Source organism: Thermomyces lanuginosus, assembly GCF_041956635.1.
Source record: "Thermomyces lanuginosus strain ATCC 200065 unplaced genomic scaffold VTN49scaffold_3, whole genome shotgun sequence".
Taxonomy (NCBI): domain Eukaryota; kingdom Fungi; phylum Ascomycota; class Eurotiomycetes; order Eurotiales; family Trichocomaceae; genus Thermomyces; species Thermomyces lanuginosus.
Window position 1 is genome coordinate 155,624 of NW_027192337.1, and position 27,930 is coordinate 183,553.

At 54.5% G+C, this 27,930-nt stretch overlaps 11 protein-coding genes across 11 annotated transcripts; 8 read left to right on the forward strand and 3 right to left on the reverse strand.

The window, feature by feature from the left end:
* Positions 1-554: 554 nt before the first annotated feature.
* Positions 555-3,360, reverse strand: VTN49DRAFT_3969 (uncharacterized protein; the record flags this gene model as incomplete). The annotated part of the gene is made up of 7 exons (XM_069411862.1): positions 555-856; positions 924-1,128; positions 1,180-1,348; positions 1,410-2,541; positions 2,628-2,724; positions 2,936-3,181; positions 3,241-3,360. The coding sequence occupies 7 exons, from the start codon at positions 3,358-3,360 to the stop codon at positions 555-557; spliced, it is 2,271 nt and encodes a 756-aa protein (XP_069272593.1).
* Positions 3,361-3,545: 185 nt separating this feature from the next.
* VTN49DRAFT_3970 (uncharacterized protein) lies at positions 3,546-3,918 on the forward strand (the record flags this gene model as incomplete). The annotated part of the gene is made up of 2 exons (XM_069411864.1): positions 3,546-3,744; positions 3,806-3,918. The coding sequence occupies 2 exons, from the start codon at positions 3,546-3,548 to the stop codon at positions 3,916-3,918; spliced, it is 312 nt and encodes a 103-aa protein (XP_069272594.1).
* Positions 3,919-4,849: 931 nt separating this feature from the next.
* VTN49DRAFT_3971 (uncharacterized protein) lies at positions 4,850-6,633 on the forward strand (the record flags this gene model as incomplete). The annotated part of the gene is made up of 7 exons (XM_069411865.1): positions 4,850-4,963; positions 5,030-5,094; positions 5,163-5,247; positions 5,312-5,359; positions 5,419-5,479; positions 5,533-6,389; positions 6,445-6,633. The coding sequence occupies 7 exons, from the start codon at positions 4,850-4,852 to the stop codon at positions 6,631-6,633; spliced, it is 1,419 nt and encodes a 472-aa protein (XP_069272595.1).
* Positions 6,634-7,941: 1,308 nt separating this feature from the next.
* On the forward strand, positions 7,942-9,196 carry VTN49DRAFT_3972 (uncharacterized protein; the record flags this gene model as incomplete). Its single annotated transcript, XM_069411866.1, has 6 exons — positions 7,942-8,017; positions 8,090-8,114; positions 8,173-8,191; positions 8,255-8,351; positions 8,410-9,082; positions 9,142-9,196. The coding sequence occupies 6 exons, from the start codon at positions 7,942-7,944 to the stop codon at positions 9,194-9,196; spliced, it is 945 nt and encodes a 314-aa protein (XP_069272596.1).
* A 342-nt stretch (positions 9,197-9,538) lies between these two features.
* VTN49DRAFT_3973 (uncharacterized protein) lies at positions 9,539-11,623 on the reverse strand (the record flags this gene model as incomplete). The annotated part of the gene is made up of 4 exons (XM_069411867.1): positions 9,539-10,546; positions 10,596-11,438; positions 11,506-11,562; positions 11,615-11,623. 4 exons carry the CDS (start codon positions 11,621-11,623, stop codon positions 9,539-9,541), a joined length of 1,917 nt encoding a protein of 638 aa, XP_069272597.1.
* Positions 11,624-12,048: 425 nt separating this feature from the next.
* VTN49DRAFT_3974 (uncharacterized protein) lies at positions 12,049-13,605 on the forward strand (the record flags this gene model as incomplete). The annotated part of the gene is made up of 4 exons (XM_069411868.1): positions 12,049-12,294; positions 12,361-12,535; positions 12,589-13,448; positions 13,510-13,605. The coding sequence occupies 4 exons, from the start codon at positions 12,049-12,051 to the stop codon at positions 13,603-13,605; spliced, it is 1,377 nt and encodes a 458-aa protein (XP_069272598.1).
* Positions 13,606-13,853: 248 nt separating this feature from the next.
* VTN49DRAFT_3975 (uncharacterized protein) lies at positions 13,854-14,644 on the reverse strand (the record flags this gene model as incomplete). Its single annotated transcript, XM_069411869.1, has 2 exons — positions 13,854-14,285; positions 14,354-14,644. 2 exons carry the CDS (start codon positions 14,642-14,644, stop codon positions 13,854-13,856), a joined length of 723 nt encoding a protein of 240 aa, XP_069272599.1.
* Positions 14,645-15,324: 680 nt separating this feature from the next.
* On the forward strand, positions 15,325-17,023 carry VTN49DRAFT_3976 (uncharacterized protein; the record flags this gene model as incomplete). The annotated part of the gene is made up of 7 exons (XM_069411870.1): positions 15,325-15,349; positions 15,426-15,466; positions 15,525-15,551; positions 15,602-15,677; positions 15,740-16,270; positions 16,320-16,743; positions 16,795-17,023. The coding sequence occupies 7 exons, from the start codon at positions 15,325-15,327 to the stop codon at positions 17,021-17,023; spliced, it is 1,353 nt and encodes a 450-aa protein (XP_069272600.1).
* A 1,878-nt stretch (positions 17,024-18,901) lies between these two features.
* VTN49DRAFT_3977 (uncharacterized protein) lies at positions 18,902-22,773 on the forward strand (the record flags this gene model as incomplete). Its single annotated transcript, XM_069411871.1, has 6 exons — positions 18,902-18,914; positions 19,085-19,236; positions 19,297-19,420; positions 19,474-19,650; positions 19,718-22,689; positions 22,744-22,773. 6 exons carry the CDS (start codon positions 18,902-18,904, stop codon positions 22,771-22,773), a joined length of 3,468 nt encoding a protein of 1,155 aa, XP_069272601.1.
* A 986-nt stretch (positions 22,774-23,759) lies between these two features.
* VTN49DRAFT_3978 (uncharacterized protein) lies at positions 23,760-25,283 on the forward strand (the record flags this gene model as incomplete). The annotated part of the gene is made up of 3 exons (XM_069411872.1): positions 23,760-24,095; positions 24,171-24,626; positions 24,681-25,283. The coding sequence occupies 3 exons, from the start codon at positions 23,760-23,762 to the stop codon at positions 25,281-25,283; spliced, it is 1,395 nt and encodes a 464-aa protein (XP_069272602.1).
* Positions 25,284-26,204: 921 nt separating this feature from the next.
* On the forward strand, positions 26,205-27,895 carry VTN49DRAFT_3979 (uncharacterized protein; the record flags this gene model as incomplete). The annotated part of the gene is made up of 2 exons (XM_069411873.1): positions 26,205-26,549; positions 26,621-27,895. The coding sequence occupies 2 exons, from the start codon at positions 26,205-26,207 to the stop codon at positions 27,893-27,895; spliced, it is 1,620 nt and encodes a 539-aa protein (XP_069272603.1).
* Positions 27,896-27,930: the final 35 nt, after the last annotated feature.

A 27,930-nucleotide genomic window follows, 5' to 3' on the forward strand; every position in this document is an offset into this window, starting at 1 on the left:
AAGAATCCGAACGACTCTGAAAGAACAAAAAAAAATTTCTGCCAGACTGGATACTCCGATTTCTCTCCAACCTTTAAGTAACCCCTCCTTTTGTATTGCGGGGATCTCTGCCCCCTTCCTCTGGACACAAGATTCTGGCGCGATGACGTGATGAGGTGGGACATCCGTTTTGGGAAAGATACAAACCCTAATCTCAGGCACGGGTTCCCCGCCATTGGAGCGAGGTTCAGGGAAATGCCGTGATTAGCTCCGCCGTTCCCATCGTCCGTTCTTTGATTCGACTACGCTCGGTACCGGTGTGAACACCGGGTGATGCTGATCTGATTTTTTCAGATGGAAAAAAAGGCAAAAATGATTCTTCATCAAATCGTACGAGCACTGGCTAGAATTGCTTCTTTTTCTCCATGTCATGTGATGAATGACAAAATTAAGACGCCAATCCCCAAAATGGAACAGAAAAAATGAAAATAACCTCCATCGTGCAATACAAAAGCAAGAAGACGTAAGAAAATGCATCACACATCCTCAGAGCGACGATTTATCCTCAATTCCCCTCAATGTTGTCCTTGGTTCCCTTGGTTGTCCTGTCCGGGCGGTGGGGGCTGCGCGGGCTGTGTTCCCGGCATGCCACCCATCATGAACCCCGGAGGGAACATGGGCATGCCGGGGAATTGGAAGCCGAAGCCGGGCACTGCTGGTGGCACCGCAGGATTGTTGGTATTGGCAGTATCGCGTTCACCCGTCCCGTCATTGCGATCGTTACGTCGGTTCGCGGCTGCGCGCTCCTGTTGTTGACTCCGTGTGGACTGCGGTCCGCGCTTGCCGCTCTGGTCCGTGGCCATGCGTCGACTGATGGCTGTTTTGATTGGTTAGCAAAGGAAAAAAAAATAGTTTCAAAAGTTGGCATGCATAGATCAACGAACCTTTTGATGATACTCCCGCACCAATTTCAATATCCGGCTCCTCAACAACCATTCCGCTTTCAATCGGTCGCCCGCCAGATCCACCATATTCTGCTGTCAACATCCACTTTCGATCGGCCTCAGTAAGCCGCTCAATGGGAATGACGCTGATGCCGGTCTGGTAGTCGCTGCAGTCACGCGGCCCGTAACCAACTCCCCATCGGGTCTATTGGAGCGTAAGCATGTGGCAAGACACAAAAGAAAAACTAATACATACCCGAAGCTGCATGTCTCCCGATCGATATGTTTCCATGCCCTCTCGAGCATTTTCCGCATCTCGACGACTGATCATCTTAATGAAAGCATGGCGCTTGTCGAGGTTGACAATGCAAGTTTGAACCACACCATATTGCGAGAAGAGTTGACGCAAATGAGCCTCGTTAGATCTAGATGATTCGTTAGCAATGACCAAAAGTTGCGAAGATCGCCAGCATGGAAGGTACTCACGTGACACCTCCGACGAACAGCGTTCGGCTCAACACCTTGATATTCCCAGGTCCAATCGAGTAGTCCCATTCAATTCGCTTAGGACCCGGTGGTGGCAGCGACGGATCCTTGCGCTGCGGCGAAGGAGTGCGCCGACGACGCCCCGGCGGACTGCGCTGACGATACTCGTTGCCGCGGCGCCCGCGAGGATCGCCACCCCCGCGTCGGCTAGGAGAATCTCCGTGATACTCGCCATACACAGGGCTATCTCGTCGACGAGGCGGGGTCGGCTCACGGCGGCGATCCCAGCCCGGAGAGCGAGAGCGACGGCGGTACTGGCCTGGAGGAGAACGCCCGTATGAACGCTCCCGATCTCGGTCTCGATCCCGGTCAGCGTCACGAGACGTGTCTGTCCGAGCACCCCAAGCAGGCTGAGCAGTGGAGGCGGCAGCGTTGAATCCTTGAGCAGCGGCAGATGCTGCATTCATGTTATTGGCACTGTTGGTGAGCGTAAGCAACTGGAGAGCGGTCGCCCACTGCTCCTGAGGGATGCCCTGTGCCGCCAGCAACTGGAGCAACTGCACCTGCTGCAACGTCTCCGGCGAAATTCCAGCTGGCTGCGCCTGAGCTGCAGGCTGTGCCGCTGCCTGCGGAAACAAGGCTGCCAGAGGATTTGGCTGGGTCGCCGGGAGTGCGCTGGGAGTCGGAGTTTGCTGGGGTGTTGTACTCTGCGCCAAACTAGTCAAGGCTGCAAAAGGGTTCCCAGCGGCAAAAGGATTGGTGGCAGGTGCAGCCTGCGGTGCTTGCTGGGGTTGCTGAGTTTGCTGCACTTGTTGTGAGGCCTGTTGCGTAGTCTGCTCTGTAGACGAAGGCGCAGGCTGCGAAGCTGTGGTAGCCGCGCTGAATGCACCAAAGGGATTGGCAGGTGCCGGCGCACTCGAGGCTGGGGTAGCTGCCGTGTTTTGCTTCGCCATGTCGGCCAGCGCTTTCAAGATACTAGACGTGTCAGGAGCTGTCTGGCCAGCTGATTGACCAGCAGTTGTCATGGGCATTGAGGCAGCTGAACCGTTTGGCGGTTGAGCTGGCTGAGACGGTGGGCTGAAAGGATTATAGTTGGGTGCTGGCGAACCCTCTGGAGTAGTAGACTCAACATCTAGAGAAACTATTAGACCCTGTCCAGTCGAGATAATGGTGCCCAGATGCACCCGAGGTTTTAATGATCGGGGCGTATAAGCTTACTTTTTGGCGCGTTCAGCTTTTCTTTGAAGGACTGCAACATAGGTGCCGGGAACGTGTAGCCACGCTCCCAGATGTCCACCAGCTTCTTGATCTTCTCCTATACAATAAAAGATGCATGTAAGTTCAACTATCCCAGCCAACAATACGTGACGCGGCAATTAGGAAAAACTGCAATGCTATCCGGGAATGATACGCAGGGCCTCCTGCTCAGCCCGGAGAACACCAAGTCCTCGACCCGGAAGCAGGCTGTGGAAGAAGAAATGGTGCAAAAATGTTAAGTTGTGTATATTTTGCTGTCTAGAGCGTACCTTTTGATCCTCAGGAGCGTTATTAATGATGTCGGTCATCAACACCGGTAGCAATTCTGTCACTCTGTTGACTCCAGCCGCAAATGTGCCATCTGGGGCATCGCTGCCAGACGGCTGACCGGCTTTGCGAGCTGCCTCTACCCATTGCCGAGTTACAGAGTCTACGACATAGAGTACACCGAGCTTGTGGGTTCCGGGAGCTCTCTTGAAATGGGTGTAGATCTTTTGGATGAGCACTGATTCAGACTGCACAAAATCATTAGCATGGGTTCATTCTTCAGAGACCAGCATCAGATCTCACATACCTGAACATTGGCTGTGCATAGTTGCGTGATGCTGTTGATCTTCGACCCCGAAACACCCGGTGGCTTCAAAGCCAACATGGACTGGAGATAGCTATCGAGCTCTGCGACGGCAGAGGACATGGTGGTGGGTGAGGCACACTCAACTTCCTTAGGTTGACTGTCCAAACCCGGGTTGGTCGCTTTTTTGAATTAGGAAAAGAGAAATGCTTGCGCAGGCAGATTTTTGATGGGCTGGCAGAACAGTAATTGACCCTCCCCCAGGGCTACTAGCGACCAACTGGCGAACTGATTTAGCGAAAAGACAAATGGATAGTTCGGTCGCTTCTCATGAGCTTGTTTACCCGGTGGACGTTGGAGAGGAAAATCTAGCGAGTCCTCGACTTCTTTTTCTCTTCTTCCCCTATCAGACAGTCGCGTCACTACGGACTGGATGCGACCGAGGGGAAACACCCTTCCTACTGCTAGCAGACTTTAGTCTAGCGCGCGAGGCGAGGAAGAGTACAGGTACGATCTAGCGAGTAGACGCGGATATCAGTGTCCCCTTGGGCTGTCTTACTGAGTACAGGTGACAGAGAGATGAGAAAAGAGACGACGACGAAAGTGTGGACAAAAGACGGTGAGGAGGCAAGTCGAGGAAAACAGGAGGTAGAAGAAAAAACCTTTGGTGGAGAGCGCTAGCCCGAAATGGACATGTGATCACGTGACATTCACAATGCTTTATCAATCAATCGGTGCACGTGATTTGCACCCAAACTGTGGTGCGCGTATCAAAGTTGCCAGAAGCCCAAAGCAAGCTCCGACCGGTGATGCAATCACGCGAGCTCATTGAATGATACGTACGAAAATAGCGCATTCAACACAAATTCAACACAACTCTGAAAAATCTTGGCTACACACAAGTGAAAGAGGGAGAAAAAGCCATCAATCGAGCATCTAGAGTCATCAAGGGATTCGAGGAAGCGGGGGCCCATTCGTTCTTGGAATGCCAGAGCATAGCATGCCAGTCGGGCCGAAACTCGAGCTTCGAGCCTTTCAACAAGCTCAATCCACTGCTAAAAACATTTTGCATAACCCTGAGAACTCTGGCACCAGTACGCGCACAACCTACGAAAAGGCAAACCGGAGTAATCATGATATCAATCTTCGCACGGGGTACAAATACGGGGTACAATGGAAGTCGCCGCTGTGGAAAACACCTGGCAGATGGCGGGAATGACGGCAGTGGCCGAAGATTGCACGCTGCGATCAACACCAATCAGGCCGCCTCCGTCTGTCCGCCTTTCCGGAAGAGGTTCCCTTTCTGCGTTTCGGTAAACCGGATGGCTGCAACCGATACGTAGCCAATTTGACGACTACAGTAACTCTGAGTTTGTGACAGTACAATACACGATTTGGTAAGCTCAAGGAGCTATTGAGCTCCTTGGAAACATTGGTCATTACCAGACCGATACGGACCGTAGCCGTTTGGCTCCGACAATATTATTTAGCCCTGGCTTCCTCCCATCCATAAATTTTTTCCCAAGTCTCTGCGTTCAGTTGTGATCAACAACTTTTTGCGCTTCCTTTTTTTCTCACCATCTCCCCTCCCTGATCCCTCTAGATCTACACAATGGCTACTTCCTTGCGACTAGGGAGCTCCATTCTTCGCTCCTCGCTCGCCACGAAGCCGGCGGTGCAGAGCGCGGCTTACACTGGGCTGCGTTGCTACTCGTCCAAGGCCAAGGTCGGTATCCGCAATCATTTCGCATAAAGATGACGGGAATATAGCTAACAGATGTGGGCGCTATAGTCCCTGAAGGAGACGTTCGCCGACAAGCTTCCTGCCGAGATTGAGAAGGTCAAGAAGCTCCGCAAGTATGCTCAGGCTCGTCCAATCCGACAGATCCGATGGTGCAGTAGCTCACATCGTTTTACTCGTGCAGGGAACACGGCTCCAAGGTCATTGGCGAGGTTACGCTGGACCAAGTCTACGGTGGCGCCCGTGGCGTCAAGGCCCTGGTCTGGGAGGTGAGTTTCTCTCGGGACCATACACAGCAGAAATCTTGAAACTCTGCTAACGACACTGCGATAGGGTTCCGTCTTGGATCCTGAGGAGGGTATTCGTTTCCGCGGCCGAACTGTGAGTGCTCTTGCTCAGATACGGTGTGCATGAGGTAAATTGGCTGACCCAATAGCCAGATTCCCGAATGCCGTGAGCAGCTTCCGAAGGCTCCCGGCGGCGAGGAGCCCCTCCCTGAGGGTACGATTCCCGTAAGCGAAGTGTCGCTCGAGGCGCGGAACTGACAATCGCAGGTCTCTTCTGGCTGCTGTTGACCGGCGAGATCCCCACCGAGCAGCAGGTGCGTGACCTGTCTGCCGAGTGGGCTGCTCGTTCCGAGGTGCCCAAGTTCGTCGAGGAACTCATCGACCGCTGCCCCAATGATCTGCACCCCATGGCGCAGTTCTCCTTGGCTGTGACTGCCCTGGAGTACGAGTCGTCTTTCGCTAAGGCCTACGCCAAGGGTCTGAACAAGAAGGACTACTGGCTCTACACCTTCGAGGATGCGATGGACCTGATCGCCAAGCTGCCCACTATTGCTGCCCGCATCTACCGCAACGTGTTCAAGGATGGCAAGGTTGCTCCTATCCAGAAGGACAAGGACTATGCCTTCAACCTGGCGAACCAGCTCGGCTATGGCAGCAACAAGGACTTCGTTGAGCTGATGCGTCTGTACCTGACCATCCACGCTGATCACGAGGGTGGTAACGTCAGCGCGCACACCACTCACCTGGTTGGCAGTGCCCTCAGCTCGCCGTACCTGTCGTTTGCGGCTGGTCTCAACGGTCTGGCCGGCCCGCTGCACGGTCTGGCTAACCAGGAGGTCCTGGTGTGGCTGGAGAAGATGAAGAAGACCATTGGCAACGACCTCAGCGACGAGGCCATCAAGAAGTACCTGTGGGATACCCTCAACAACGGTCAGGTCGTGCCGGGTTACGGCCACGCCGTGCTCCGCAAGACCGACCCGCGCTACGTCGCTCAGCGCGAGTTCGCGCTCAAGCACCTGCCTGATGACCCGATGTTCAAGCTGGTCAGCCAGGTCTACAAGATTGCTCCGGGTGTTCTTACGGAGCATGGCAAGACCAAGAACCCTTACCCCAACGTGGACGCGGTAAGTCATCGCCCTGATCGGCCCGTGGTTACTTCTTACTGACGGAAAACAATAGCACTCCGGTGTCCTGCTCCAGTACTACGGTCTGACCGAGGCCAAGTACTACACGGTCCTGTTCGGCGTGTCTCGCGCTCTCGGTGTCCTGCCTCAGCTCATCATCGACCGCGCTCTCGGCGCGCCGATCGAGCGTCCCAAGAGCTTCAGCACCGAGGCTTACGCCAAGCTCGTTGGCGCCCAGCTGTAAGCGCGCTGCCGTTGTATGAGCGACGCGTCGTTCTTGGGCGTGTCCGAGTCACGAAGTTCCGGAACCGCATTCGTTCAATAGACTGCCCAGTGGCAATGGCCTGATTGCCTTGTACAATCTATTTCCTATGGTTTAGAGTGGGAAGGGATGGATTTGTATCTTATATCTTGTATTTGCTACGAATTGTATCTTGAATCAAAATTGTTAATGGCATGTTTTGCAATGATTGTGATTGGCATGGCGCTCAACCTGAATATTCTCTGCCGTTACTCTTCGGAGATCAGAAACTGGTATGTTTAGCAAGACCGCCTGTCTCTCCAATATCTCCAGAGAACCGAGCACTTCGTACCTGACATGGAGTGATTTTCGGACGATCGAATTCTGTCCAGGCGCTTTCCGGTCTACGGTTGTTCGCCCTTCAGAACATGAAGGGCTCGGTATCACATGCATAGTTTTGTTCTTTCGCAGCCAGTGCTCTTCGGTTCTTCAGCATCTACAATCTTTTCCAAACACATGTGATCGTGGTTAAAGACTTCCCCGTCAAAAAAACGGTTCTGATGGATCATGGATTACAGCGGTGAATTCCAGCCGGAGAAGTTGAACAACTCCGACCTCGTCGCCTACGACTTTTATGACGAGTTACTTCGGACTCCGTGCAGCTCAACAGGGATCGGAATTGGAACTGTTGAAGCATTTTGTTGGGGTCTTGGGGAGCACGGAGCACCGGCCTGGTGTGATAAAATTGCACTTTTCATTCCGGATCTCACCGATGCACCTAAACGAGGCTTAGCCAGCCTGAGGCGTTGAGATTCTCAGCCTCAGGCCAGAAACGGAATCGTCGTCTTAGATAATCTCGTAAACTCGGGAATGCTCATTCGGCCGGGAATTGGAGGGCCTAAATATTCAGGCGACTCCCGGGGGGTCTGGAGAAGTCCAAGCCAAACCAAGGGATTAGCTCGGGCTTGATCCGCCCAAAGCCAAAACGCAGCTGCGAGATTGCGCCGACCAAGTCAAGAAGCCCATATATCGCTTGTCCGCTTGGTCTGTAGAGTACTCGGTACATTACAGTACAGCTGTTTTATATTCTTCACTCCTTGGTCCACCGAGGTTTTTTTTCTTTTTCTTGTTTTCGAACATTTTTGTGTTTTGTAGATTTTCTAGTCTTTTCTTTTCAAAAGAAGCTGAAGTGTCAACAATTGCCGACCTCGGTTGGACATTCCCGACACTGACCTCCCTCCCATCTTTAAGACCTGAAGCCCCCCAGATTCTCTTGGTCAGGGCCCCTTTCCAGAGACTCTACAAACCGCAATGGCGACCGCTGCAGTAGAGGCCGCCGCGCCTCGCAAGATCGAGAAGAAGCCCATCAAGTTCAGCAATTTGTTGCGTAAGTCGAGTTTCGGGGCAAGGGAGCATGTGATAGTGTTTGGATCGTGTGTCTGACATGGACCGAATACAGTGGGCGCGGGTTTGAACATGTTTGAGTACGTACAAGACGATTCTTGCAGGCAAATCATGTTGCTGAGACTAACGGGTTTACAGGGTCACGACATTAGGACAGGTATTGCACCCTGACGAGTGAATTTCAAGCCCTACGATGATACTGACTACCCCGATACAATAGCCGCTGGAAGTGATTAAGACGACCATGGCGGCAAACCGCACAGATTCGTTTGCGGGTGCCATGCGCCGAATTTGGGGCCGTGGAGGGATCCTTGGCTGTAAGACAAAGGAGAACTGGGAGTAGCGGGGGGCCTCGAGCTAATAGGTTATGTGCAGACTACCAAGGTCTGATCCCCTGGGCTTGGATTGAGGCTTCGACCAAGGGCGCAGTGCTGCTGTTCGTCGCATCGGAAGCAGAATACCGTGCCAAGGTACTGGGCGCGTCCGATTTCACGGCCGGTATCCTCGGTGGCATGACGGGCGGTGTCGCGCAGGCGTACGCAACGGTGGGCTTCTGCACGTGCATGAAGACGGTCGAAATCACACGGCACAAGATGGCTGCAGCGGGTCAGAAGCCGCCGACGACGTGGCAGACGTTCATGGATATCTACCGGCGCGAGGGTATCCGGGGTATCAACCGGGGTGTCAACGCTGTGGCTATCCGGCAGACGACCAACTGGGGTTCGCGCTTCGGTCTGTCGCGCTTGGCGGAGACCGCCATTCGCAAGGTCACCAACAAGGAGGAGGGGCAAAAGCTGAGCGCCATCGAAAAGGTCCTGGCTTCGGGTCTGGGCGGTGCTCTCTCTGCGTGGAACCAGCCCATCGAGGTCATCCGGGTCGAGATGCAGAGCAAGAAGGAGGATCCCAACCGCCCCAAGAACCTGACCGTCGGCAAGACGTTCAAGTACATCTACGAGACAAACGGCATCCGTGGGTTGTACCGTGGTGTCACGCCGCGGATTGGTCTGGGGATGTGGCAGACGGTTTGCATGGTTGCTCTGGGTGATATGTACGCTCTCTTATTCGAACCCAAGTAGTACTAGTACCTCTTGCTAACCAGAGCAACAGGGCCAAGGAAGCTGTCGAGAAATTGACCGGCGAAAAGGTCACGGCAAAGCACTGAACGAAAAGAAATGAGAAAAACAAGGATTATATGCACGCTCGCTTTTGATTTCGGACCCGGCGTCAATTTGTGCCATATGCTATCCTGTATTCTTTGTACGGTTTATCCCATAGCTTTGGAGGCTGTGATGGTTTGCTTTGCTGTTTCGTGTGTGATGGTATAGACTTTGAGTGAGGAACCAGTATACATGGTCTAAAAATTTTTAATACCAAAAAAAAAAAAAAAAAAAAAAAAAAAAAAAAAAAATAAGAATTCTGGGAAGCCTTTTCATTTTGGTCGTAACCCCATGGACACCGCTATGCTTTTGAATGATACATATAATAATGCACATGGTTCAGCGGGTTAATAATCCCGTAAGACAGCCACGAGATCATCTAACCTGGCCACCTCACCCAAGAGGAGTGCCTCCTTTTCCTGCCACTGCCGAAGGGTCAGTCGCTCCACGTCCGTGAGATACTTGTCCTCATTCCCCTTGACGTCGATACGTTCCGTCTTCTCGAGGAAATCCTTGAGCCGTTCACGCTCGAACCGGATGCGCTGTAGGACGCGCGACATGGCCTTGTAGGTATCGTGCAGGACGTTGCGCGCCACGCGGTCCGGGTCGTAGAACCACAGATAGATCGTGCGTGACGGGTGGCGCTGCGCGTCGCGAGGTAGTTCCAGTAGGTCAACGAATCCCGCAGCCTGCATGCTGGCGAGGACCTGTCGCAGGTCCTTGGATGATAGTAGGCTGAGCTCCTGGAGTCGTTTCTCGTCTAGTTTGCCCTTGGCTTGGAGGATTCGGGCGACACGCAGCGCAGTGCTGCCGAAGCGGTGCGCGATAAGTCGCTCCAGTTCTAGGTGCCGTAGGGTGCGGGCTACGTGTCGGAATTCGACCGTCCAGCTGGGGATGCCCTGGTGGAGCTTGCGCGAGGCGAGGCTGTAGGGCCCCTGCGAGACGAGCTGCAGGTGTTGATCGACGTCGTGCGTTCGGTTGCTGGGTTCGTCGTCGTCCCCATCATCCGGTCCCCGCCCGTTTACGCCGTTTTCAAGCGGCCGTTTGCCACGCCGATTTGGTACGGCTGATGGCTCCATTGGGCCGATGGTGTTGCTCAGATCGAGATGGGGATCTAGCTCGTTGGCGATCTTGTAGAGAGGTATTGCTGCGGAGTAATCTACTCCTTCTTCCCCTTCTCGGGGAAGCTCCTCTTGTGTTCGACAGCGCTTGGTCTGGTATTCGATCAGCCGGAGCAGTGTCTCGTACACTTTTGCGGTCTCAGGCGACCAGGTCCGCTCGGCCAGCTCGACGAGACGTGCGTTTCGGCTGACAACGTTCATTTTCTCGTAGTTGATGCCGACCACGAGTTCCGGCTATACCATAATTAGCGCCAGACTAGATTCTGCGTGCTGGGGTGCTCACCGTGATGGAGTTCCCCGCCATCACCTCATCGTCATCGTCTTCGTAAGTGGCCCACTCATCCTCAGGCTCCTCAGACTCTAGCCTTGGGCGTTTGTTCGAGCCAGTTCCTTCCTCGTTTTGGTGCCGCCTTTTGGCACCCACTGGGATGCCATCGCGCAATAATCCTTTCGTAAGATCGCCGTCCGTCCGCTCGGCGACCAGCTTCTCTGTTCTCTCCTGGATTTCCGCCTCTAGTTTCTTTCCTTTCAAACCGGATCCGGCGATCGTCGCCTTGACCGTCCTCTCGGCGTCGAGCACGTTATCTGCGTGACTGTGAAAATCCGCCTCTCGAATTCGTTTGATATATCCATGCGCCGCGAGTGTCGTCAGCGTTGAGTACAGCCTCTCGTTGCCGGTGTGGTCTTCGTCATAGTCTCCATTGGGCAGCTGATCCTCGGCTGAGTCCTTTCCATGCCCATCGACAGCTTCGTCCTCGTCCGCTCCTACTCCGTTGACGCCATTGGCGGTCTTGCTCTCAACAGGGCGGAGCTCGGGAAGCTTCTCCAAATATCGGACTTGTGCGTGGCCCAAATACAAAATCGTCGATACAACCTTGGCAGCGTAGGATCCCAATCTATGCTCAATCATGTGCAGGATCTTGCCTGCCCGCACCAGATTGTATGCTGCCCGGGTGTTCGCTTCGTAGTAGGTCAGGCCATCTTCGAACGATGTAAAATGATATACCAAATTCATCTGGATCATCGCCGCGAGAGCGCTGTACAGTTGCTTGTCGGGAACGCGCGCCAGCGGCTTGAGACGCGCAAGCGGGAGGCGGTCATATCGAACGAGGAGGGAGAAGATGCGCTATGAACGACGTCAGAAATCATTCAATTGACAATCAAAGAGAATTCCCAGTCATGCTGCAACATACCCCGAAGAGCTCCCCAAAATTGTCCTCGACTAAAAGTGTACAAAGCTCCTCGACCGTCTGGATGCATGTGAGCGTCATATCGATCTAAGAAAAAAAGCACGTAGTTTACCTGGGACATGATTTGCGCGCAGTTGGAGTTGCCGGCTTCTCTCCAAGGTCAGCAAGGGTGCGCGCTGCCGTCATGAGTGAAGCCCGGCAATCCTCGATCTTTAAAAAAAAGTTCGTCCCTTTGCTTCTTTTGCGGCGGCACAGCGTCATTCATACTTTCTTTTCCACCCCGTTCCCACACACCTCCCGCTTCACGTGATCTTAATCACGTGTTCGGCACCTGGAAAAAATCCGGTTCCGCCCGCAAGCCACCAGCTCAGCCAATCAGCGTGCAGCAATTGTTCCTCGCTCAGCGGATTCGGGATCTCGAGGCTTTTGCCAAAACGTCGTCAAACCCGCAGGTTTCTCTCTTCGCTCACTCAAAGGGTCGCCCAATTGCTCCCAACTCCGCACCAACTCGCCCTTCTTCGCGGTGTCTCCTGCCTCACGCATGCGATGATGCTGTCACGGTCTGTTTTCGGCCGTACCGCGCCGCGGGCGCTCCGAACAAACGGCCGTCGATGCTTCGCTTCTGCGGCTGGCCCCAGCGTTCACTACGAGACCTCGGAGGCCGCCGGCGTCAAGGTTGCCAATCGAGAGGTTGCTGCGCCGACGGCCACGCTCTCCTTGGTTGCCAAGGCCGGTCCTCGCTATGAGCCCTTCCCCGGCTTTGCCGATGGCCTCGAGCAGTTTGCTTTCAAGGTGGGATTTATCTGATCGCCTTGTCAATTGTGTCCGATGCTCACCGAATCTTTGGTTGGATAATAGTCGACCCAAAAACGGTCCGCCCTGCGAATCACCCGTGAAACTGAGCTGCTGGGAAGCACCTTCAGCGCGAAGCACAGCCGCGAAAATGTCGTCCTCCAGGCTAAGTTCCTGTCCGGCGACCTTCCATACTTTGCCGAGCTCCTTGCGGAGGTCACCTCTCAGACCAAGTATCTGAGTAAGTTGGGGTTCTCCCATACCGTCACGGGGAAATATCTGACAACAATGCAGGCCATGAGTGGAGCGAAGTTGTCCGCGAGACCCTGCGCCTGCGACAGCAGGCTTATGCGGCGGACCCTGCCGCGCTGGCCGTGGACTCTGCCCATGCGACAGCCTTCCACCGCGGGCTCGGCAACCCTGTCTACAACATCACAACCACCCCGCTCGATGGCTACCTGAATGCCGAGAGCATTGCTGACTACGCCAAGGCGGCGTACGCCAAAGACAACATTGCTCTTGTCGCGAGCGGCCCCAACTCTGCTGAGCTGAGCAAGTGGGTGAGCCAATTCTTCGGCGAGCACCCCAGCTCCGCTTCCGTCAGCAAGTTCAAGCTGCAGGAGAGCACTCCCTCCAAGTACTTTGGCGGTGAGCAGCGCATCCCCAACAAGGCTGGCAATAGCTTGGTGATTGCCTTCCCTGGCTCGCCGCAGTACGGCGCTTCGGGCTACAAGGCCGAGGTCTCCGTCCTGGCTGCTCTTATTGGCGGCGAGTCCTCGATCAAATGGAGCTCCGGCTTCTCTCTGCTGGCGAAGGCTGCCGAGGCCAACCCGGGCGCGCAGGTTTCGACCAAGAACTACGCCTACTCGGATGCCGGCCTCTTCGCCATCCAGGTGACTGGCAAGGCCGAGGCGGTTGCCGCTACTGCCAAGAGCGTCGGTGATGCCCTGAAGAAGGTCGCCGCCGGAGAGATTCCTCCGGAGGACGTTAAGAAGGCCATCGCGCTTGCCAAGTTCCGTGCTCTCGAGGCCGCGCAGACTCTGGAGACGGGTGTTGAGCAGACTGGATCTGCGCTGCTTAACGGCCTGAAGCCATTCCAGATTGCTGAGTTTGCATCGAGTTTCGACAAGGTGACTGCTCAGCAGGTGCAAGAGGTAAGCTTCTCTATTCCTTGTTCTTGAGTGCCGCTGAATGGAAGCTAATTCCCATCTACAGCTCGCCAAGTCCTACCTCTCTGGCCGCGCCTCTGTGGCTGCTGTCGGTGATCTCTTCAAGCTCCCGTACGCTGATGAGATTGGCCTGAACGCTTGAGCACGGAATGTGCGTGTATGTGCTCCATGTAATAGTTATTATCAATAGAAGGGATTTCCCCGAACCAACACCATGTGTATCATACAGTCTGTCCGTGAATGAAATCTCATTTCCTTTGTTGGTTACTTTAAGAACTCGTTTTTTTTTTTTTCCAATTGTTGAATCTAGGGATTGCATGTAGCTATGGTATCTAGATGATGAATCTAAGGTACAATGCTTGGACGTCCACAGAGAATCTATCTGCATGTCTATTGCGTTTTCTTATCCTCTTTTCGCTCCTCTTCCTCGATCCTCCCAGTTGCAGCGAGATCACTGAGGAGTCCCGATATGAATCGTGCAACCACCACCGATACAACAGTGACAACCACAATCCACGCCGCCGTCGGCACCAGCGAGCGAGGGAAAACATTAGCCAAAAACGGATCGAGGATCAAATCCACGGCTACCGGCGGGACATTCTCCATTAGCGTTGTGTTGGTCGTGTAGTAATCTGCCGCGGCAAGCACGCGAAGAAACAGCACGGATTTATCATTATTGTTAACAGACTTGGTACTATTGCGCTCCGAGGGCAAATTGCGGTGTTCCTTTGTAGCTGAGAAATGTGAGAGGGAGGAGACGAGTGCGGAATCAGCGAGGATGTCGGACAATGTGTATGTCGTGAGGATGAAGGCGGTGGGTTGCTAGCATAGCAGTGTCAGTCGAGACTTTATTACTGACAACGCTGGGTTATCAGATATGTTGCACTCACCGTGGCCAGCCAGCAAACCCGCACTTCGTACCGTTGATCCGGACGAAGGTTCTCCAGGTAAAACCAAGACGCCGTACCGAGCGGCGCGTCCTCCGTTGGGAATGTTGCGTTTAGAGACGTCCGCAGGACCGGCTCGGACGGTGTCAGACGGTCAAGAACCAGGCCATCCACGGCAGGATCATTTGCCGCGGTCTCACTCGCTGCCGGTGCCACGAAGATCGTTTTTTCCACGTTGGCGAACGCAAACCTGGCACCCAGCACCAGCAGACCGCTCTGCCATATCCAGCGCATCCTGGCCACGTTGCAGGGTCAAGTGGTGCTGGTACTATCTGTGCCCAGTCATCACTGCTCGTAGGGATTCGGTCAGCTCCTATGCGGGGTTCCCTTCTCGAAATTAAACTGCTGGCTGCATGAAACCCGAGCTCTCACTGCTGGCTTCTGATGGCAGACATCAATACTATTTACGTAAATTTACAGAATGGGTAGGTATGTTAGTCAGCAATGAAGCTCGTGGATTTTTTATCCAATCAGCAGGTGGAATCCCACCCGGAAGTTTACAAACAAGCTCCGCCAGGGCCCACCGGTTGCTGACTAACAACCAGTCAGAGCGCGTCTGCATCCCCAAAAAAGGGAACAGCACAACACCGGCAGATGGAGTCCCCCCCAAAGGGTCGGAGGAGAGGAGGCTTTAATCTTGTCAAACAACGCTTTATCTCGGTTTATCGTCTTCTTCACAGCCCTCAGCCTTGCTAGACTTCCATTGCCATCTCTGGATATAGCTCAATGTACGTCTGATCTCGTGGGAGTTTCTCATCCTTTGTCCGATTCGTCCCGCCACCACGTTCCCGCAATCCAAGAGATTGGCGGGCATTCTTGGGTGCCCCTGTTGAAGAATCGCCATGCTTTCGAATGGTTCAACTGGCTAATCGTGGCAGAATCATTAGTGTCGTTGTTTGTGAGAATCAGTCATCATGAGAGAAGTCATCTGCTTGAACGGTGAGGAGGCCAGAAATTGCGGTGAGCCATCGGTAATCCAGACGCGTGCTGACGGGGAGCTCCTTGATGCTTGAAGTTGGCCAGGCGGGTTGCCAGATTGCCAACTCCTGCTGGGAAGTAAGATATACGAATATTTAACGCCGCCAAGGAGAGATGGCTGACTGACAAAACCTAGCTCTATTGCCTGGAGCACGGGATTACCGTATGGAAACCATTGATCTTTCGGTGAATCCTCAAGCTGACAGACAACAGCCTGATGGACGCCTCAGCGAGGAGCGCAAGGGTCAGGATGCGGACCGGGGGTTTGAAACCTTCTTTTCTGAAACTGGTAGGGATTGTTCCCCTCCAGAATCAAGACCGATAGCAAACTGACAGCTTTGTGAACTGCAGGCCAGGGCAAATACGTCCCTCGCACCATCTACTGCGACTTGGAGCCTAATGTCGTCGATGAAGTCCGCACTGGCCCTTACCGTTCCCTCTTCCACCCCGAACAGATGATCACGGGCAAGGAGGATGCCTCCAACAACTACGCTCGTGGCCACTACACCGTCGGCAAGGAAATGATCGACCAAGTCCTCGATCAGGTCCGTCGTGTCGCCGACAACTGCTCTGGTCTGCAGGGCTTCCTGGTGTTCCACTCCTTTGGCGGTGGCACCGGCTCCGGTTTCGGTGCCCTGCTGATGGAGCGCCTCTCCGTTGATTACGGCAAGAAGTCGAAGCTGGAGTTCTGCGTCTATCCGGCTCCTTCGAACGCAACCTCCGTGGTGGAGCCGTACAACTCGATCCTGACCACGCACACGACCCTGGAGCACTCCGACTGCAGCTTCATGGTCGACAATGAGGCCATTTACGATATCTGCCGCCGTAACCTGGGCATTGAGCGACCCAGCTACGAGAACTTGAACCGTCTGATTGCTCAAGGTATGACTTCTGTAATGTGTTTGAAGATGGCGTGTCTGACTCTATACAGTTGTCTCTTCCATTACTGCCTCCCTCCGATTCGATGGGTTGCTCAATGTCGATCTGGCCGAATTCCAGACGAACCTGGTGCCTTATCCCCGCATCCACTTCCCTCTGGCGGCTTATGCCCCGGTCATCTCCGCGTCCAAGTCTGCGCACGAGGCCAACACGGTGCAAGAGATCACCATGTCTTGCTTCGAGCCCAACAACCAAATGGTTCGCTGCGATCCCCGGAATGGAAAGTACATGGCCAGTTGCCTCCTGTACCGTGGCGATGTCGTTCCCAAGGATACACACGCTGCGGTGGCCTCGCTTAAGACGAAGCGCACTGTGCAATTCGTCGACTGGTGCCCGACTGGGTTCAAGATTGGTATCTGCTACGAGCCGCCCCGCACGGTGCCCAACGGTGATCTTGCCAAGGTTGACCGTGCTGTGTACGTTCCCCTTCATACTTGTGATTTGATTGGTTGACTAACGTCAATTAGGTGCATGTTGTCCAACACCACTGCCATTGCGGAGGCTTGGTCGGCTCTCGACCACAAATTCGACCTCATGTACTCCAAGCGCGCCTTCGTGCACTGGTACGTTGGCGAAGGTATGGAGGAAGGCGAGTTCACGGAGGCCCGGGAGGACCTGGCTGCCCTGGAGCGGGATTACGAGGAAGTCGCCAGCGACTCTCTGGACGACGAGGGAGAGGCCGAGGCGGAATATTAAGGAGTTGCGCCATTGATGCCTCTTCTCTTCTCCGATACCCCTCCTTCCATGACTCTTTCAATCTCCCCGGAGTTATGTGAAATCCGTAGGTGAGATCTGATTGAACCGATCATGGTCATCGTACTTTTTTAATAAACGGATCGCTGTATACATTTAATACAATACTTTGAATGACTCTTGTCCCCTCTGTAAAGCTCTGGCGTTATCATCTTTTCTATACCTTTCATAACCCATTCTATCCCGTCCCTCCCTCAGTCCTCAAATATTGATGAACTTGACAACCAAACCACATTAACTACTAGTTACTTAACGCGAGGGAAATTTCCCGAAAAATCTATTCCCGTACGACTTCTGAGTTTTTGGTCCTTCGCTCGCTTCGGTCCTTTCAGGGCAGTGGCTGTTCCTTCCCTCCGGTCTGAAGCGAACCATGAACTGCCTAGGCCAGTTGGTGACCTTGGTTTCGCCAGTTGACGACTTTAACTTGGGGGTAATGGATTTACAGTGAGCATCTCCAGGCAAGCCGTTGATGGTCATCGAACAAGGAGAATACTACTGTATGCAACAGTCTGCTCCTATGGGCCGACGAAAAGGCATTCGTGGAGAATCATTTCAGCTCATAATGGTCCTCTTCATTGGCCCTCGTTGGCGCTGAAAGGAACACTGCGTGGAGGCCGACGACAATCGACGCCCTTCCAGCGGGTATACCCAGAAACCTGTTTGTTTTCGTGAGGTGAACCTGGCATGCTTGCCGTGAATTCCACCTCGGACCTTTGACATGCGAATCATACCTAAGTACTGAGTTCAACCCGGGCTGCGGGAGCGCCGGACCAAAAGGGCCAGGACTTGATTGGCTTTTCCGATCCAATCCGTCGGCCCAAATTGGCTCGCCTGGTATTGGCGAGGACCAAAATCGCATATCGCAGTGTATGAAGCACCATGGGAAACCGAGACTGCAGAATGATATGTACCTGAGCGTCAGAGCAAGGCCACTCTCTCAGTGCACGGATATACTCTGTCATGTCCAGGATTTCATGCAAAGGTCTCCTAACTAATAGGGAATATCCGGGAATGAAACAATGCTGCGAGGCTTCCCAGCACTGTAGCAGTCGTTCCGTGCATGCCGGTTCTCAACTGCTTTGTATTTGGTGTATGTGACGGTTGGAGGAATTTTGACGCCTCAATTCAACCCTATCAAGCCATTCGAAGTTGGCTTAAGCAAGATATACAGAATTGAACATTCTCTATTACCACCTTCTATTTCTTGGGGTGGAAAACCGCGGTCTGGATTCGTATATCCGGCCGGGCAATCAACACAGTAGGGGAGAGCAATCCATCCAGGAGCTGTGATGACATAATCCTATGCGTTCGAACAAAGCAATTACAATATTACCAGAACATGTCCACACAAATTGGAGCTGAAAGGCGTATGGACTAGTAATTCCTGCGCGGGTGTCAATTGACCACTCCCCGTCGCCCATGACGAACGCCATCTCCAGCTGTCTGTTCGCCCCCCCCCCAAAGGTGATTCTCGAACCATTACCACTCGTCGGTAGCCAAACCGAAACTGTCTTGCTGACGCCTTGTCCGTCAAGAACACCTTTCCCACCGGCCTTTCTTCGACGTCTTGATCCGTGCGTTCCCCGGCCGCCGTGAACTCACCAGAAGTCGCTATTTCCGTGGCTCCCTCCTCGCTGCATCCTATATTCAGACGGCTCGCCGAGAAACCCCATGCGCGAACCTCTCCGCAGCAACAGCTGACATATCATTGCTCCTGGATCCTTGGAAATCGTCAGATTAGCTCATTAGTCGTGACTTGACTTATCGTTTGGACAAGGAGCCCTCTTCTTTGGGCGGCCAGGTGGCCATTTGGCAGATAAGATGACGGAGCCTCGTAAGTGTCTTACCCGGCATCTCCCGCTGCATCCGTGTGGGAGCGCCAGAAGCGCCAGGAGAAACAACTGAGAACTCCAGAGCGCATGCGAACGGCCACCCCATGAACCCGAGTGTGTAACCAAGACAATGGCTAACACGATGTCCCCACGTGGCGGGCGCGGCATCTAGTGCATCCGAACCTCCATCTAACATCGGAGGAGAAGAGGTTATACTATAAGCTCTTCCAAGCAGCAGATACTACGAATCTGGGCGTCATAACTGGCGAAGTCGCCGTTCCCTTCTTCGAGAAGACAAAGCTCCCACCAGATACCCTTGGACTGGTACGTGACACATGCCACGTTCTCCCTGCGGCCAACATCGCTAAGCTCTGACAATGCTAGATATGGCAAATAGCGGATAAAGAAAACCGGGGGCTTTTGACCCCCGCTGGGTTCTCGGTCGTGCTGAGGTTGATCGGACATGCTCAGGCAGGCCGGCCGCCTACGGAGGAGTTGGCGCGGCAACGTACGTGTTCTGCGGAGCGCTTTCTCGTGGATGTATATATTGACTTATTGCAGCCGGGCCACTTCCTTGGTTCGAAGGCCTAACGGACGGTCCTCCGCCGCGCCCATCGACAGCAAGCCCCCCGCCGCCGGCTGGGGGACCGGTCAGGGTGCCTGCTTTGAATCTGGACGATGTTAATAAATTCACGTCACTCTTCGAGAAATCTGAAACTCAGAATGGCTTGATGTCTGGTGAGTTACCCAGAATTCCGGGTGCCATGAGTAGAGAACGAATCACTAACCTGGCATATTCCATCAGGCGAGGTTGCAAAACAGATCTTCGAGCGCGCTCGGCTTCCAAATGAGGTGCTTGGCCGTATATGGAACTTGGCAGACACCAAGCAGCGTGGCCAGCTCGATTTGACCGAGTTCATCATCGCGATGCACCTGTTGACATCATACAAGACTGGGGCTATGCGTGGAATCCCTCAGGCGCTCCCTCCGGGCCTGTACGAAGCAGCTTCTCGCCGCGGCCCGGCTCGGCACAGTACCGGTTCGCGGCCTAGCGATGTGCCACCGGTGCCTCCCATCCCAGCGCAGTACACTGGCAATCGAACGCAGAGCCCCCTGGCGCGTCAAACTTTCGCTGCTCCACTTTCTGCGCAGACCACAGGAGGCGATTGGCTTATCACGCCGCAAGAGAAGGCACAATTCGATAATATCTTCAATACGGTTGATACTGGAAAGACCGGTGTTATCTCCGGTGATCAAGCGGTCGCTTTCTTCAGCAATGCCCAATTGTCTGATGATGTGCTGGCCCAGATTTGGGACCTGGCCGACATTGATGCAGATGGCCAGTTGACAAGAGACGAGTTCGCCGTCGCCATGTACCTCGTTCGCCAGCAGCGTGCTCGCAAGGAACCTCTTCCCACTACACTGCCCCCGGCTTTGGTTCCTCCCAGTTTCCGGCGGCAACCGGCGGTAGCACGGCCACCCGCGACGCCGTCATCGCCACCTCCTGCGTCGTCGCCCGCTCCAGCGCCGGCGCCTCGTTCTGCCGCTGAGGATCTTTTCGGTCTCGACGCTTTCACGCCGAGCACACAGCCATCTGCCGCGCCCACGCAAGTCCCTCAGTCGACAGGCAGTTCAAACCCTCCGTTCCCATCTCCCGGGTCTCCTTCGAAGGCCTCCAACCAGGGATCAACAACTTTCAAGCCGTTTACACCCTCTTCCCAGTTTGGGCAGAGCCTCAATCCGCAACTGACGGGTGTCACTTCCGCAACCAAGTCACCACCACCCCCGTCTGATGACTTGCTTGGTGACAATGATCCCGAGGAAAGCAAGAAATTGACCCAAGAGACTGCCGACCTTGCGAACCTCTCCAACCAAATCGGGACCTTGTCGAAAGAGATGCAAAATGTCCAAAGCAAGCGCGTTTCTGCAGAACAAGAAATGGTGCAGACTTCTCAGCAGAAGCGCGATTTCGAAGCGCGACTGGCCGAGGCACGCGCTATGTACGAGAAGGAGGTGAAGGACTTCAAGGCGCTCGAAGAGCGCTTGAATGCCTCACGTGCGGAAACCAAAAAACTTCAGCAGGAGTACGCGCTGCTTGAGGGCAGTCGTCAGGATCTGCAAAACCAGTACGATCAAGTGGCTGCTGCTTTGGCAGCGGACCAGGCCGAGAATGCTCGCCTGAAGGAGAAGATTGCCGAGGTGAACAATATCGTCAATCAACTGAAGCCAGCCTTGGAGAAGGCACGATCCGAGGCTCGTCATCAAAAGGGTTTGGTCGCAATCAATAAGAAACAGTTGGCTACCGTGGAGGCTGAACGGGATCGCATCCAGGGTGAGATCGATTCTCTCGAGAAAGAGACGCAAGCCTCAACGGAGGCTAGTCCACCAACTCCGGATGTATCCAGTCCTACGCAATCGACAAGCAGCCAGAAGACCAATCCATTCTTTAGACGGACGGGGACGGACGCGTCGGAAAAACCTCTGTCGCCGCAGCAAACCGGCAACGCCCAGGCTACATTCGACAGTCTTTTCGGTCCCATGGCCGTTTCGGCTACATCCACCCCGCCGCCGCCGACATCTTTCGGCAAGAGCCCAGTTACATCTGGTGCTCCTACCCCGTCTGTATCGCCACCTCCACAAGTGCGGTCGCCGCCCCCCGCACAGCCAGCTTCGCACGACGCGGCCTCTACCCCTACGCAAAACGGTCAAACACAGCAACGCCCAGGTTCTGGGGGGTCAGCACGCGACAATGTCGCTCCCCCTGCAGATGGAACCTCTGCTACGAAGGACCCTAGCTTCGATGAACTCTTTGCGGGCGTGGCTAAAGATACTGGCAATGGCGCCGACGATCCGTTCGCCGGCTTTAGACCGCGTTCTGCTGATCCGCACAAGACCGGCGACAGTGAATTCCCACCGATTCAAGAGCTTGGAGACGACAGCTCGGATAGCGAAGCTCCTATGGGCTTTGATGACAACTTCACTCCGGGCTCTCCGTCATCGAAAGGCGACCATAGCAAGAGCGGTTCGATCGATGCCAGCCAGTTGCAGGCATTCCCTGCACCTGGATCAGGTACTCCGAGTGGGCCGCCTCCTGCAAGCACACAAGAGCCTTCCCCTCCCAGCTACGAGACGTCCACCGGTAATAAGGATTCTTCGGAAGCGTCCCGGACTATGGGTGGGCTGCTCCCTGAGCGCCATGATCCCACTCGAGCTCCCGATGCGCCGCATTCTGTTGAGTCTAGTACAGGAGCTCCTGTTGTCGCAGGCGAACCACAGCGAAAGGCCGGTGAGCCAGATTTCGAAAAGGAATTTGAAGGATTGAACCTCGCTCCCGCCAAAGAGGAAGATGACTCCTCGGACGATGAGCCGGAGCGGCCGTCCACCGCGTCGGCGGACTACTTCTCGTTTGACACCCCGAAGCCGTCCGCCTCGTCCCCAGAGCCATCAAAACCAGCGCAGACCGCTTCGGCGGATTTTTTCAACTTCGACAGTCAAGTGCAGGAATCCGGGACGAATGCGCCCGCCGCTCCTACGTCGGGCAATTCCGCGCCGACAACCCAACAGCACGATTGGGACGCGCTTTTTGCGCCACTGAACAAGCCTGGCCAGGAGAACGGTGACAAATCTGCTGAGAAAGCGGATTCACGGCCGCCGGGCTGGGCGCTGACGGCGGACGCGGGGGAGGATGATCAGACCCTGCAACGGCTGATGAGCATGGGATACCCGCGGGACGAAGCTCTTGCGGCGCTGGAGAAGTTTGACTACAACATTGACAAGGTTGGTCATTCTATGTACTAGCTAGGCATGTATGTTGGTGCTGACTCTGTACAGGCTGCCGATTATCTAACCTCTCGATCGTGAAGCCGACGCCTGTCCTTCCAGATCCTATTTCTTTTGTACATAGTCTGTGTGAATAATTGCTGCCGCTCTGCGGAATCTGTACATCTGCTACTGTTGACATGACTCTTCCATGCTGCCGTTGCTGAGTTGGTGGAATCCACTCTTCAACCCGCAGTGCATGCATGTTCGAAGCCATCATGTCAATGTTCGTTCTATATCATAATACATTCATTGACGATTCTCTTACTTCGTACTCGCCCCAGCAATCTTTCTCTTGGCCGTCGATGCATGCAGGCCGCTATTGTTCTTGTCCTTTTCTTGTCCTACCCGAATCAGGCAACTGGCATGAAGTTTCATCACGTGAAACGGAATCTGACTCAGCAAGGCCACGCAATCCAGCCGATCAGCGGCATTTCCTCGCCCTGTGCGTTTCAGCCGTTGGGCTGTTGCTCTCTTGTCTGGTCTTGGGTTTCATGTAGTAGTGGTGGTCTATGGACTACGGTGTCCTGCAGCGGAAATTGAGAAACCCAACCGTTTCGCATTCTTCATCCATGATTGGCTCTTGAATTCAGCGACCAGAACGGCAGTCTCCTAGGGTTCAGGGTTAGTCAGAGAGCCTGGACCTGCAGAGCGGCCCGGATTCTTGGCAAGTGGATTATGTAACGCAGATCTTCTCTGAGGGCGCTAGTCCCGTTTCGGCTGGAGATTTGTGGACTTGTGGATTCCAGGCGGGTCTCAGCCAAGATTAGGTAATCGACTAGAAACCGGCAGGGGCTTAGACTTGCGCGCTGCCGCTTTTGGTACTCCCTAAAGTCTGAGACACCCCCCGTGTCTTTGATGGAAAACGACGGTCATCTGCGCCATGACCTGCCCACCTGCTCTCCCTCGATAGGCTGTAATATCTAGAGATTTTTTTTTTCGTCACTTTCCTTCTCTCTCACTGTTTGTCGCTCGTTCGATATAGCCCTCCCCCGCCACTGGCTCGGTCCTTCACTCCTCCCTGAACGATGCGTTTCCTCCGCGCCGGCTTGGCCGCGCTGGCGCTCGCTGGCCATGCCGCCGTCCAAGCGATCAAGATCGATGTCAACGACAGAGAGTCGCTCAAGCAGGCGGCCTCTACGGTCGCCTTCGACATGATGAGTTACTATCATGCCAATGAATCCGGCCAGATTCCGGGAAAACTGCCCAACACATGGTGGACTGGTGGTGCCATGTTCATGACGTTGATTCAGTACTGGCACTGGACAGGCGACGAGTCGTACAACAACGTGACGATCCAGGGCATGATCTGGCAAAAGGGTGAATATAATGACTACATGCCGTCCAACTGGAGTAACTACCTGGTGAGCCGTGGCATCCGTACTCTTTACCGGTTTCTCGGCCGGGCTAACCTGCCGGTGCGTTGCGCCGCTTTCTAGGGTAACGATGACCAAGTGTTCTGGGGGTTAGCCGCCATGACAGCCGCCGAGTTGAATTTCCCCGAGGATCCCGAGGGTCCGTCCTGGTTGACCCTGGCGCAGGGTGTGTTCAACAATCAGGTCCCCCGGTGGGATATGACCATCTGCGAGGGCGGTCTCCGATGGCAGCTGCACGTTTACCAGGCTGGTTGGGATATCAAGAACGCAATCTCGAACGGCGGTCTTTTCCAGCTTGCGGCTCGACTTGCGTACTACACGAGGAATGACACCTACGCAAAGTGGGCCGAGAAAATCTGGGACTGGAGCACCAAATACCCGTTGATCGAAATCGACAAAAAGCCCTGGAAGGTCAATGACTTGGTCACCGTGAAGAGTGCTTGCAAAGAAACGAGTCAGATCAATTGGTCTTATAATTATGGGACCTATATCAGCGGCGCCGCGTATCTCTACAACTATGTGCGTGAATTCCTGCCCGCTGGCACCGTTCTTTATGGCTGACGACGTTTGCAGACAAAGGGAAGCGATAAATGGAAACAGCGCTTGGACAAGCTCCTGGAGCCCACCTACCAAATCTTCTTCCCGAAGGAGTACGGTGGCATGACCATGTCCGAAGTGGCCTGCGAAAAACCCGAGACCTGCGACGGCAACTCCAAGCTTTTCAAGGGCTTCTTGTCATCCTGGTTGACCTTTGGTAGCCTGGTGGCGCCGTACATGTATGACGACGTCCTCCCCCGAATCCAGGCGTCCGCCGTAGCAGCTGCAGACACCTGCACAGGCGGCGAAGACGGCGAACACTGCGGCATCGTCTGGGGTACGCACGAATGGGATGGAACGGAAAGTCTCGAGAACCAGATGTCGGTGTTGAGTGTCATCTCATCGGCCTTGGTTCAATTCCCGATGGAACGCGGCCGCAAGAAAGAGCCGCTGACCATTGAAACGGGTGGCACCAGCAAGAGCGACCCCAACGCCGGCACCGGTGACGATCATAACATTGATCCCGGGCTGAAATGGGAAATCACTACCGCGGATCGCGCCGGCGCAGGTATTGTGACGGCCGTCTTCCTCTGCGGGTGGATTGGTATGGTCGCTTGGATGATCGTTGAGCGGTCATGAGTCGCTGTAAATACCGTGTCTTTCTTTCTTTTTCTATTTTCCCGCATCATTTTTTCTGATTTCCGGCCTTATTAGCCTAGGCGCGTGCATCATCTGTGCGATATATTGGATCTTTGCTTTGCCGCCATTCTCTGACCGTGTGTTTCTGGACTGGATTGTTGGAGTTGTGCGTTTTTATTGTCTGTTTGTACGAGGATGCGCATCGCGGTCCCTCTGGTCTTTACTATGGTTTATCGCTCTGTGAGCTGGGTAGAAATCGGACACTGGTCATGGTTCGACACGTAGATTACGAATGTAGCTTAATTTTCTCGTAAGTTTCGAGAATCCTAAGTAGGTTAGGCTAAACTTGCCCTGCGTTCTGATGGGTCCAAAACGCTGAGTCAGCACATTATGTCAGCCAAGCATGGTTGGGGCTTGGCTCGGGGCCCTGGCGCCATGTTCCAGTGATTATTCGCATTGGAGCCACGAGGTACAAGAGACGATCATTCTTCGCTGTGGCCTTGTTTTGGTCGCTCTCTAGTCTCACAGCAACCCGTTCAATGCTTTTACAGGCGCTTCTCCCGCGCCCATCGCCTCTTCGCCAATGCTCCAGCCATAATTCGCTCGTTCTGGCACTACTGGATCGACCGAGATCCCGCTGAACGGACCAGATAAGACGCCATCTGGCGGCGCAATTCCTCATCAGTCCCTGTCCCTCGTGCTGGCCACATGCCCCCGTGCTCTTTGCGACCGCTGTTTCGATCGGGAATTGCCGCGCGGAGGTAGAAAAAAGAAGCCAGACGCGCGTCTAAAGGCAAAAAAGCGCTCGTTGTCGAACCCGTGCTCTTCTTATCTGGCCCTTAAGATATCATGAGCACGACAACGGTGACAGGCACGGGACGGCGCGCTTCATTACGCCAATCTAATCGGCCGTCAATCAAGATGTCGTCGAATTTTCAGTCGTCCGCCGCCAACGGCAGTAGTCCCCTGGACAAGTTCCCACCTTTCGTTGATCATATGAGTACAGGCCCCCACGACCCGCCGCCGACGCAACCGAGCGACGCCCGAGCAACACTGGCGTCGCACCCCAATAATTCTGACTTCTGGCAACCACGAAAGCCCGGTGGCCATGTCCTCTGGGATCAGTCCGCTCGCTTGCCTAAACACCGGCCACGCAAAAGTATCAGCGAGGCCATCAGCACCATCCGCTCGCGCAATGCCAGCATGACCGCAAATGCTCAGGAGATTGCTGAGGCGCTACGGGCGCCAATATCATACAAGCTGATTGTACGTGTCTTTTGGTCTTGATATGAGTTCCTATAGTCCAGGAATGGCTTCCGTGCTGATTGTCGCCCTAGTCCCTCTGTCTCATCTGGTACATGACCTCCGCCCTCACCAACACCTCCTCCAAATCCATCCTCAACGCTCTACCCAAACCCGTCACGCTCACCATCCTCCAATTCGCTTCGGTGCCGATCTGGTGCTTGATCCTAACCTCCCTGTCCGACCTGTTTCCCGTCCTGAAGCGCGCGGTGCCCGCGTTGAAAAATGGAATCGCCCCGATATCGAGAGAGGTCGTGACCACCGCCCTTCCCTTGGCAGGGTTCCAGCTGGCTGGCCACATCTTGAGTTCGATGGCGACTTCGCAGATCCCCGTTTCCCTAGTTCATACCATCAAGGGCCTCTCGCCTCTATTCACCGTCCTGGCCTATCGCGTCCTGTTTGGCATCAAGTATGCACGGGCAACATACCTGTCGTTGGTGCCGTTAACTATCGGCGTGATGCTGGCGTGTTCGACCGGGTTCTCGACCAACTTTTTCGGCATCTTTTGTGCGTTGTTGGCCGCTCTGGTGTTTGTATCGCAAAATATCTTCTCCAAGAAGCTGTTCAACGAAGCGGCGCGGGCGGAGAGTGAGCCACAAACCGGGGGTCGCCGTAAACTGGACAAACTCAACTTGATGTATTACTGCTCGGGGCTAGCATTCCTCTTGACCCTGCCCATCTGGTTCATGAGTGAGGGCTACGGTCTGATGCGAGAGCTATTGACTCAGGGCACCATCGAGCTCACGGGAAAGAAGGGTTCCCTCGATCACGGCGCGCTCTTTCTCGAGTTTATCTTCAACGGCTTGTCCCACTTTGCGCAGAACATTCTCGCCTTTGTGCTGTTGTCCATGATCTCCCCCGTCTCGTACTCGGTGGCTTCGCTCATCAAGCGCGTGTTTGTCATCGTGGTGGCCATTGTGTGGTTTGGCAGTCCGACCACGCCGGTCCAGGCTCTCGGAATTGCCCTCACGTTCCTGGGGCTGTACCTCTACGACCGCAACAGCCACGACGACCTGGCCGATAAGCGGGCCAATGCGGATTACTTCCGCCGACGTGAGACGGTGCTCCCGCTGAATAGCAACCCATCGTCGCGGCGGCGGGATTCGAACCGCTTCCACTTTCCGGGCAGGAAGATCAATGAGGACGTGATTCCAGAAGTGTCTGCGGAAGCCAAAAAAGATGATGACCACTTGGGACATTCTTCGCGGACTCGCGGCACCAGCCCTTCACACGGCTGGTTGCCGCCGGGCACGAAACAGGAGACAACCTGGCAACCTGGCGACGCCGCGAGTCCGACATCGGAAGGGTGAGTTAGACGGAATACAAAAGTGTCTATGTTCTATAG